We start from the raw sequence: 12,328 nt of genomic DNA, 5'->3' as shown, positions 1-12,328 counted from the left end.
CACTGATCTGCTAATGGTGCTGAGTCTTTCCATCAAGTATTGTAGTGTCAATGTGCAATATGTTAGGATTGCTTGTGTGCTTCACTACATGCAGCACACAAGTATACAAGCATTCTCGTAAATGATGAGTCTTCTATATGTACTTGGAAATGCAGATAGAGCAACAGGTAACCTGCATTCAAAAAGTGTTTCCAGCAGCAGCAGCAGCAGCTGTTTAAGTAGGCTGAGCTTCCTGTGGCAGCGGTTGAGCAGTGTGTTTATCTGGTGGGAGCTCTGGAGTTCTGTGTTGCTTGTAGTTGCTTTGCATGCTGGGATTTCTTAAATGAAAAAAGGAAATGCAATAAAAGAAGGCCATTTTGGAAGGCCACCCCTATGAAGTGCATTGCCTTGCATATAAAATGGCACTATAAGAGGCTGCCATGGCAACTTCTCATTACCATGGAGCAATGCTCCTCTTCCACTGCATGTGTGACCTCGGCAGCTCAACCAGACAATACGTAACAGATTCCTTTCTTGTATTTGTATGCTGCACGTGGCCCTTATGAAATGCACTGCCAGCTTTCAGTGTGCTGCTCTGTAAAGATTTCAACAGGAAGATCCTGAATAAGGCTGTTCTTTACCATCCTGCATAACCATCTTCAGGAAGTTATATTGTCCCATTGGCGTATACTATGGCTTGGTTTGAGTTTAAAATGTCTAGTTTTACATATGTTTTCCATCCTACAGCTCCTATATTGTACTATAGTACAACCTTTTCAAGTAAAACAGCAAAAAAAAATAAATAATACAAAGTGATTATCCAAACTTCGATTATTCTACACCTCTGTTATCCACACTGCCCCCTGGCACCCTGTCCTGTCCTGTCCTGTCCTGTGCTCTTGTTGTCCACACTGCCCCCTGGCACCCTGTCCTGTCCTGTGCTCTTGTTATCCACACTGCCCCCTGGCACCCTGTCCTGTCCTGTGCTCTTGTTATCCACACTGCCCCCTGGCACCCTGTCCTGTCCTGTGCTCTTGTTATCCACACTGCCTCCTGGCACCCTGTCCTGTGCTCTTGTTATCCACACTGCCCCCTGGCACCCTGTCCTGTCCTGTGCTCTTGTTATCCACACTGCCCCCTGGCACCCTGTCCTGTGCTCTTGTTATCCACACTGCCCCCTGGCACCCTGTCCTGTCCTGTGCTCTTGTTATCCACACTGCCCCTGGCACCCTGTCCTGTGCTCTTATGCTCGCTGTGCTATTCACGCCTCGATTGGTATTACTGTAAAACCCCAGTAATTCAAGCATCTGCTCTTTTATTTTTATATTCTTAGATTTTACCGTTGGCCTATGTAAGTAACAGCAAGAAACGGATCACACTGGTTAATCCCCAGGCTGTGAACCTGGAAGTTTACAAAGAGAAGCTGAAGCAGGCTCTGAAATCCTATGAAAGGTAAATCTACTGAATCTCTGAATCTGCATTTCAATATGAAACTGAAACTTTTTACACTCTTACAAAAAAGAACCAAAAAACCAAACAACCAAACAAAGAAAAACAACAAAAACAAAGCCCTGTTGACAACAGCACACAAACCAGTTCACTGGCTTATATTTGTACCATTGACAACAGCACACAAACCAGTTCACTGGCTTATATTTGTACCATTGACAACAGCACACAAACCAGTTCACTGGCTTATATTTGTACCATTGACAACAGCACACAAACCAGTTCACTGGGTTATATTTGACAACAGCACACTAACCAGTTCACTGGCTTATATTTGTACCATTGACAACAGCACACAGACCAGTTCACTGGCTTATATTTGTACCATTGACAACAGCACACAAACCAGTTCACTGGCTTTTATTTGTACCACTGACAACAGCACACATAGCAGTTCACTGGGTTATATTTGACAACAGCACACAAACCCGTTCACTGGGTTATATTTGACAACAGCACACAAACCCGTTCACTGGGTTAGATAATGATCATGTCCGTGTTACAGAGCAGTGTATAGCTACAGTATTAATGGCTTTCAGTACTTTACCACAGTCATTTTGCTGGTTGCGATGCACTTTTCCCATTCTTGTGCGATGTACAGTATTGCTCATGCTTTACAAAGATTACCCATTGTTTTCACAATGCTTTACAATGTGTATATGTTGTATTCAGTGCATGTGGGTCTTTACCATGATTTCACGAGGCGTTTATCTTTACTACTCTTTACTATGCTTTTACCAGCACACCTTCACTCAGCGAGTTTGCAGTTAAAGAAGTTCACATTGATTTAGTGCGTCACCTGAAAAACGCATTGAGAAACCCCACTTAATCCAGATAGGGGTAAAGATTGTAGAGCTGTTGCTGTGTACATGCATTAACAGCGACACCCTTATCAAAGTGCCCCACAGAAACACATTGCAATGTGTAATAAAGCACAGTAACAGCATGGTACCGAATAGCAAGGTATGGTAAAGCTGCATGATAAACCAGGGGCCACTATGGGAATGGTATAGCAGAGCCATGGGAAAAGTGCAAAGATACCCTGGTAAACATGTATAAGGGCATGCAGATCAAACGTAAAGATATATTACTGCTAATTCAAGGATGGGCCACAGTGTGGCTCATACATAAAACACAGCTTGAAATCACATGTCAGAGTAAGAATGATATGTATTCATCATATTAGAACAGCACTACAACTCATCAATAACAGGCTTTTCTGTTTTCTTTCACAAGACGTCTTAATGGAATTGTGTGGAGAGCTTTAACCCAAGAGGAAAGAGATAAGTATGTGATCATTGTGCTTCTTATTGTTACAAATCAACCAACACATGAATAGTATCTGAGGGCAGCTCTGCAACGTGTCTGCATTTCAGAGTAATATAAAATAGTATCTGAGGGCAGCTCTGCAACGTGTCTGCATTTCACATGAATATAAAATAGGATCTGAGGGCAGCTCTGCAACGTGTCTGCATTTCAGAGTAATATAAAATAGGATCTGAGGGCAGCTCTGCAACCTGTCTGCATTTCAGAGTAATATAAAATAGGATCTGAGGGCAGCTCTGCAATGTGTCTGCATTTCACATGAATATAAAATAGGATCTGTGGGCAGCTCTGCAACGTGTCTGCATTTCAGAGTAATATAAAATAGGATCTGAGGGCAGCTCTGCAACGTGTCTGCATTTCACATGAATATAAAATAGGATCTGAGGGCAGCTCTGCAACATGTCTGCATTTCAGAGTAATATAAAATAGGATCTGAGGGCAGCTCTGCAACGTGTCTGCATTTCACATGAATATAAAATAGGATCTGAGGGCAGCTCTGCAACGTGTCTGCATTTCAGAGTAATATAAAATAGGATCTGAGGGCAGCTCTGCAACGTGTCTGCATTTCAGAGTAATATAAACAAATGCAATAAGCTGAGCAGATATGGAGCATATTCATCACATTCACTGTATGAATTCTAGGGGTTTTCCAAGCCTAAAAGTGCAGGAGGGAAGTAGCAGTTTCTCCCATTCCAGGTGATTAGCCCCAGTGTGTATAGGTAACAAGCTCAGGTATCTCTTAATAAACTCATAGTAAAGCCAGGAATGGATCAAAGGTCTGTGGAAAAGGAATCTTGTTTCTATCCATGAAGTTTATTGAATTTGACCCCCTTTTTGCGCACAGCTGTTTAGCAGATTGAGATTATAGATGTGTTATAAATGTGTGCAAGCCTCTTCAATACACTGTGTATACATAGGTAACCCTATAAAATGAGCTACACAGTATATATAGATCATGTGTTTGTTCTTTCTTGACTCATGAGCTACAAGTGAACTGTCTCTCCTACACTTCCACTGCTATAAGCACAGTAGTTCCAGGACTACGTCTGTCTGGATCACAGCGTGACACAGTGAAGGGGGGAGCAGATTGGGGAGAAAGCGATCATATCAATGCAATGCCTGGTTTAACTGTGTTCTTCCTGTAGGTTTCATAGCGCCGAGCCAGTTCCCTTCACAGAACACATGGAAGCTCTGCTTCAGGAAAAACTAGCACTGGAAACACACTCACAATCTCAAGATGGCAACACAGCAGTGAGTACATGGCATTTTACTGTCCAGCCATTGAATCTGTAGAGCTTGTAATATTGCTGAACACAGTAGATTCTTCTTGTGTTAACCAGTAATAGCTACTAGTAGCTACTGTGTGTTATTTACAAGAGCCTAGCCTGTGTGACATGTGTTATAGTGAGTCTGGCAACTACATCTCAAGAGCTACTCCTGAACTTGGGACAAAAGGGACTCGACACACACAATTCAATTCAACACAACATCATCATCATCATGATGCAAAGATAAAAGGGACTCGACACACACAATACAATTCAACACAACATCATCATCATCATCATGCAAAGATAAAAGGAACTCGACACACACAATACAATTCAACACAACATCATCATCATCATCATGCAAAGATACAAGGGACTCGACACACACAATACAATTCAACACAACATCATCATCATCATCATCATGCAAAGATACAAGGGACTCGACACACACAATACAATTCAACACAACATCATCATCATCATGCAAAGATACAAGGGACTCGACACACACAATACAATTCAACACAACATCATCATCATCATGATGCAAAGATAAAAGGAACTCGACACACACAATACAATTCAACACAACAACATCATCATCATCATCATCATGCAAAGATAAAAGGGACTCGACACACACAATACAATTCAACACAACATCATCATCATCATCATGCAAAGATACAAGGGACTCGACACACACAATACAATTCAACACAACATCATCATCATCATGATGCAAAGATAAAAGGAACTCGACACACACAATACAATTCAACGCAACAACATCATCATCATCATCATCATCATGCAAAGATAAAAGGGACTCGACACACACAATACAATTCAACACAACATCATCATCATCATCATGCAAAGATAAAAGGGACTCGACACACACAATACAATTCAACACAACATCATCATCATCATCATGCAAAGATAAAAGGGACTCGACACACACAATACAATTCAACACAACATCATCATCATCATCATGCAAAGATACAAGGGACTCGACACACACAATACAATTCAACACAACATCATCATCATCATGATGCAAAGATAAAAGGAACTCGACACACACAATACAATTCAACACAACATCATCATCATCATGATGCAAAGATAAAAGGAACTCGACACACACAATACAATTCAACACAACATCATCATCATCATCATCATGCAAAGATAAAAGGGACTCGACACACACAATACAATTCAACACAACATCATCATCATCACCATGCAAAGATAAAAGGAACTCGACACACACAATACAATTCAACACAACAACATCATCATCATCATCATCATGCAAAGATAAAAGGGACTCGACACACACAATACAATTCAACACAACATCATCATCATCACCATGCAAAGATAAAAGGAACTCGACACACACAATACAATTCAACACAACATCATCATCATCATCATGCAAAGATAAAAGGGACTCGACACACACAATACAATTCAACACAACATCATCATCATCATAATGCAAAGATAAAAGGAACTCGACACACACAATACAATTCAACACAACAACATCATCATCATCATGCAAAGATAAAAGGAACTCGACACACACAATACAATTCAACACAACATCATCATCATCATCATGCAAAGATACAAGGGACTCGACACACACAATACAATTCAACACAACATCATCATCATCATCATGCAAAGATAAAAGGGACTCGACACACACAATACAATTCAACACAACATCATCATCATCATCATGCAAAGATAAAAGGGACTCGACACACACAATACAATTCAACACAACAACATCATCATCATCATGCAAAGATAAAAGGGACTCGACACACACAATACAATTCAACACAACATCATCATCATCATGATGCAAAGATAAAAGGAACTCGACACACACAATACAATTCAACACAACAACATCATCATCATCATCATCATGCAAAGATAAAAGGACAGGTAGGAAAAATGCTGAACATTTCATTCAAGCTACTTCAGCAAAATACATGGATTAGACAAACAAACAGATCCATAACCTGCTGTAACCGTGGTCTGCCCGGGAGCCTGGAGGAACCCAGATAAACAGACTCCTAACCTACTGTGCTGATGTCCTTCGGACTCTTACTGTGCTGATGTGCTTCAGATTCTTACTGTGCTGATGTGCTTCAGACTCTTACTGTGCTGATGTGCTTCAGACTCTTACTGTGCTGATGTGCTTCAGACTCTTACTGTGCTGATGTGCTTCAGACTCTTACTGTGCTGATGTGCTTCAGACTCTTACTGTGCTGATGTGCTTCACACTCTTACTGTGCTGATGTGCTTTAGACTCTTACTGTGCTGATGTGCTTCAGACTCTTACTGTGCTGATGTGCTTCAGGCTCTTACTGTGCTGGTGTGCTTCAGGCTCTTACTGTGCTGATGTGCTTCACACTCTTACTGTGCTGATGTGCTTCAGACTCTTACTGTGCTGATGTGCTTCACATTTCCAGCAGTATCTAACACCCTGGATAGACCTGCTCTAATTCCCAGCTCCTGCCGAGTGCATTTCCAGCAGTATCTAACACCCTGGATAGTCGTGCTTGTTTTAGTGTTAAGGCAAGCCTCTTGCACAAGGCTGAAGATTCATGCTTGTTTTAGTGTTAAGGCAAGTCTCTTGCACAAGGCTGAAGAGTCATGCTTGTTTTAGTGTTAAGGCAAGCCACTTGCACAGGGCTGAAGAGTCATGCTTGTTTTAGTTCGTTCAGGGTCGCTCAAATGGATCTGAAACAGATATTTAATGTAACTGCTGTTCGTTTAGCTTGGGGATTACAAGCACCCCCAGACAGTTAACATTCCTTTTGTTAAGGTTTGTGGATAAAATTCCCGATCTGAAAACCCTGTAGTCAGGAAACAGCCCTTATAAAAGTTTCCCATAGTGAAAATGAGGCTTTGTGATTTCAGCCCAAGTCACATGAGTAATGGGTTCACATCCATTAGGCTTTCTGTTCAACATGCTGTAAAGATGATTTTATTCTCCCTGTTTGTACAGGAAGAAAAGATCCAAGGCAGCAATGTGTTCAGAGCCAGTGCAGGAGAGAAAAGGGTCCTGGACACACTGAGAGGCCAGCGGGTCATTGCCAGGGCAGAGATGGATGGCTTTTATTACCCAGGTAATGACTATTATTATGATCTCCTTTCAAATTACCTTTTCAAATAAAAGCATATAGCACCATAAACATACTGGTGTATATGGTATATTAAAATAGCCAGTGTTGGGTTCCCGAGTGGCTCACCTGGTAAAAGCACGGCCGTGTGGAGGTGCCAGTCTTCTTTGGGGACTCAGAAGGGAGTGTCTCATTGGCTCTGGCACTCCCGTGGGTTAGGGAGCAAAACCAGCAGAGACTGTCATCATGCTACAGCAAACCCCGCTGTCCAGGCCCCCAGATAGCTCACAGCAGACACCTGCAGGGCTGGCCTTTGTCCTCCAGAGGCTGGTCCAGCCGCTCTCGAGTTCCTGGGTGTAAAAGAGGAAGCTGGCTCGGTCATGGGATCGGAGGACACCCGCTGAACCTTCAGTTCTCGGGGTAAAATAATTGGGCCGTCCTCTTATAATAAATGATCTTATTCTCTGAGCTTTCACAACGTGATTAAATTATTTTCTCACCCTGTACATTAACATGTACTTGGTGATGGTGTGATGAAATTCTCTTCTCAGTCTGCACATTAACACACACTTGGTGATAAATGGTGTGATGAAATTCTCTTCTCAGCCTGCACATTAACACACACTTGGTGATAAATGGTGTGATGAAATTCTCTTCTCAGCCTGCACATTAACACACACTTGGTGATAAATGGCGGATCAAACATTAATGCACTTGGAATAAAGTTTGGAATCAAGCTCCCATGTGCTTAAAATATGAAATGTTAAAATGTGAAGTCCATTAAAATGATACGGCAGACATGCAGACTCCTGCATGTACGGGAGCAGCTTAACCCCATTAGTCAGAGGCAGAGGCAGCATTTCAAATACAACACTCCTTATTGATGTGAAACTGGTGGAACAGTAGACCTCATTGTACTGAGGAAGAGTGACCACTAAATTAAACGTGCATTGTGCCGTAGCATCCAGGGAGACTGTGTGACTTCATTCTTGCCATTCTAGCCTTACGTTCAGAAGATTTATTTTCAGCATCTTGCATTTTATTAAACACAAATACAGTGTTCTAAATAATAGAGCACCATCTCCCTTTTATAGATCAGATTGATTTTGCCGCATCTTGGCTTTTGAAATGAGGAGAAGGAAGTCATCACAGATCCAGGGAATTTATAGATCGAGTTTAACACCACTATACCAAAAAACAAATAACGCCACTATACACACACTGCATAGAGCTGCACAATTTCTTTAAAATGTCTTCAACGAAAAAGACACCAGCTGCATCAAAGATCGAAAACCTTTCTGCTTAAGATCCCTCCGTCCAGTAAAAGAAGGGAACATTTCACATGCCTGTTGTTAGTTTTAAATGTATTTATGTTTTTATTCAGGGTCAGGGTCAGGGTCAGGGTTAAGGTTGGAATTTTCTTGTTGCACAGTAAGAGGGTCAGGGTCAGGGTAAGGGTTAAGGTCAGGGTCAGGGTCAGGGTTAGGGTCAGGGTCAAGGTTTGGGTTGGGATTTTCTTGTTGCACAGTAAGAGTGTCAGGGTCCTGGTTTATTATTTGAGGCTAATCTCAGCAGTTATAATTCATTGACCTTTATCTTTGATGGATGAGGCAGTTCACAGCCTGCTAATGCCAGGACTGCTTCACATTTACTCAGAGGAGCTGCACAAGTGGCAAGCGGTCAATGATCTGTACACCTTGGAAAATGATCTAGGCTGTATATATTCATGGTACAAATGGCTTATTTCATAAGATTGAAAAATGACAAACTCTGTTTTAGAGCAGGTGCAGTGACTTTGTATTGTGCTGATTAACAATTGACATCACAAAGATGCTGCAAAATGATCAGTCAATCTTGGGCAGGTGTTGTGACTCTTGGTCTCCCAGTTTGTGGCCTGTCATTGACAGTGTGTCTGGTTATACCATCTCACCAGGTCTGAAATTGCTGGCTGTGAGCACCCAAGATGGCGAGCCACAGTACGCTACCCTAGTCCAGCCTCCAACATGCCGATTGCAAGAAGGCACGAAGGCGCTGCTGTCTTGACAGACGTGGCATATTGTTTTTCTTCTGTGATTTTCTTTATTGCTTTTATTCAAGCTTGCAGTTCAACAGCTGAAATCACTCCATATCCAGTGTCCAATCAACTGTCTCACTAATTAGTCACTCAAACGTGTCATGGTCAAGGCTGAATAATCAAGTGATTAAAAAGAAACCAAAAATAATTTTGTCAATGTCCATCATTTGTAGATATATATTGGAATCAGTACTCTGTGATGCTGATAACAAGCCCCTCTTTGGTTCATTAATCAACCTTGTCTTTATCTACAGACTCTAGTACCGACTCCAGTGGGTTCTAGAAGTGCATGAAATGACTCTTGCTAATTCTATCAGAGCCACTGCAGCGGGGGCGAATCAGTGGGGCTTTAAATGAGTTACACTCGAAACAGGGGGCCCTGGAAGTAACACATTTCAAATAGCAAAGCAGAATGACTTATTCTGGAAAGCTGAACTACTTCTAAGTGTTGTGATATCACGAATGTGTCGCTGCATTTTATTATTATTTTTTGTAGGATTATTATTATTATTATTTATTTCTTAGCAGATGCCCTTATCCAGGGCGACTTACAATTGTTACAAGCTATCACATTATTTTTACATACAATTACCCATTTATACAGTTGGGTTTTTACTGGAACAATCTAGGTAAAGTACCTTGCTCAAGGGTACAGCAGCAGTGTCCCCTACCTGGCTTTGAAGCCACGACCCTCCGGTCAAGAGTCCAGAGCCCTAACCACTGCTCCACGTTGCTGATTAGCTCATTTATGGCTTGTAAAAAAAACTATTAATTAAATATATTTGTTTTCAGGTACAGTGACAAAATGCATTGGCTCCAAAAAGGCTGTTGTGAGTTTCAGCAATGGAGATACCCAGATTACACCACTAGGGCTTCTGATTCCCATTGGAGGAGCTCTCCCTTGCCCACCACTGCAGGTAAGCGCACAGACAACATGATACCACTCGAATGTGGGTCTGACTGTCGGTTGCTACGCTAGGCAGGATGGCCGTGCATCGTCAGGGCATGCTCCTCTCTTCAGTTCTGTATCATTAGTAGAAGCAGGAGATTTACCAGCTTGGGTCTGATCTGTTCAGCTCTCATCGCTAAGCCTGGTTGAGAGTCAGCACTTGGGAATGGTGACCTCTGAGGAAAATCAGTTTCTTACATGGTGTGGTTTGTGGCTCAGTTAGTGGCCAGGGCTTCAGCAATACACCAGCATGTTACCGGGGGGGGGCGCTGTGCTATAGAAGTGCCTGTCCTTCATACTGTGTCTGTGTGAGAAGTAACACTGAGGTCCTGTCGATGAATTGAAGATCCCGTGGCACTCACATGCTAACCCAGGTGTACTGGCTTCATCCCCAAATACATGGACAACGTGCTGGTGTAGAAGACAGACAAATACATGAACAACGTGCTGGTGTAGAAGACAGACAAATACATGAACAACGTGCTGGTGTACATAAGAAGATGAGAACATAAGAAAGTTTACAAACGAGAGGAAGCCATTCAGCCCATCTTGCTCGTTTGGTTGTTAGTAGCTTATTGATCTCAGAATCTCATCAAGCAGCTTCTTGAAGGATCCCAGGGTGTCAGCTTCAATAACATTACTGGGGAGTTGGTTCCAGACCCTCACAATTCTCTGTGTAAAAAAGAGCACAGCGTGGACAACGTGCTGGTGTAGAAAACATACAAATACATGGACAACGTGCTGGTGTAGAAGACATACAGATTAGCACCTGCAATACTATATTTGCTGTAAATATCAAAAGACTATACATAAAAAAAAAAAATGTTGTCTAATTATATGTACAGCTATGACCAAAAATATTGCATCACCTAGAATTTTAGGATTGAGACATAATTTAAAAAAAAAACTACATGAACATAATTTAGATATTTTATTTAACATCGTGTTATCAAAGAAACTACAAAATGATATCACAAAAGTCTACCTGAAGCCATAATACTAGTACAGTAGTATTCATATTAGATTTCAAAATGTCACATTTTAAAATGTATGTTAGTTTTTCTGAAGTATATGGAAAACTACAAAGCGGTGCTATGTAATTCAATTTGTTAACATAACATTATTCAGCAGCTTTCATTCCACTTTATAAAGCACAATTAGAGAAGTCTAGGCAGATGCAAACCTTTGGGCCAGAGCTGTATGTTACAATTATAACTTTGACATCATGACATGATTTCCTAGCTTGGGCTTATGAACAAATACACAGAAAAGCACCTTTCTGCCAAGTTTAGTATTTCCTTGGACTGATTATGTGCACAAACATTATGTTTTGAGTCGGAGTGATAGTTCCTATAGCTAAATTCTAAAAATAGAGACTTCTGCCTAGAATTATTCTAATGATCCAAGTGTATAACTGATCAGCAGTGGTATGAGCCCTTGTAAAGATAGTTCATAACAACACCTGCCTTTTAAAGAGCCCTGTATTCCACTCAAACAGTCTTTCCACACTTTAATGAGCAAAAGGGCACAATACAACTGATTGCTATAATTAAGCCTTGATAAGACTGTGATTCCAGGTGAAAATCAGTTTCGTGCTGATTAGCCTGTGTGCTAGATATAGCCATACCAAGCTGAACAGGACTCTCTGGGAGCACTAATTTGAGGTCCTCTGTTGCTTTTCTCAGGTTGGAGATTTTGTATTTGTTCGAAGTGGGACCGACTGTGCCGGGGAGTGCTGGGTCCCTGGTGTTGTCATAGCAACCCCACAGCGAGGCAAATCAACAGATAAATTCTACACGGTTCTGAAATACAACAACAAACAAGTAGGTCCAGTTTACTGACTTGAAAATAAAGAACTAAAAAGAGCAGACTTCTCTCCAAGCATCGTGTCATTACTTTCTCATTCAAACTGGCAGATTGTTTTCTTTGTGCTTCAGCAGTTTCTTGTCTAAAGTCTAAACCACTCATGAATGAAGGGGGCTCAAGGTTATCATACTGAGTTCATCTGTAGCAAAAAACGAAATAATTGGTTCTGTGACATGGCTGCCTGCTG

At 41.4% G+C, this 12,328-nt stretch overlaps 1 protein-coding gene across 1 annotated transcript in view; it reads left to right on the top strand.

Moving 5' to 3' along the window:
• Positions 1 to 12,328, top strand: part of LOC117405314 (von Willebrand factor A domain-containing protein 3B-like) — a 57,469-nt gene that overhangs the window by 35,609 nt on the left and 9,532 nt on the right. Inside the window, 6 exon segments of the mRNA XM_059030401.1 lie at positions 1,313 to 1,431; positions 2,725 to 2,775; positions 3,960 to 4,065; positions 7,138 to 7,258; positions 10,119 to 10,243; positions 11,961 to 12,098. Of these exon segments, the coding sequence (XP_058886384.1) occupies positions 1,313 to 1,431; positions 2,725 to 2,775; positions 3,960 to 4,065; positions 7,138 to 7,258; positions 10,119 to 10,243; positions 11,961 to 12,098 (660 nt within the window).

This window comes from Acipenser ruthenus, chromosome 9, assembly GCF_902713425.1.
Source record: "Acipenser ruthenus chromosome 9, fAciRut3.2 maternal haplotype, whole genome shotgun sequence".
NCBI lineage: Eukaryota > Metazoa > Chordata > Actinopteri > Acipenseriformes > Acipenseridae > Acipenser > Acipenser ruthenus.
The sequence above is the reverse complement of the archived record's forward strand: the minus strand, read 5'-3'. Positions and strand labels throughout refer to the sequence as shown.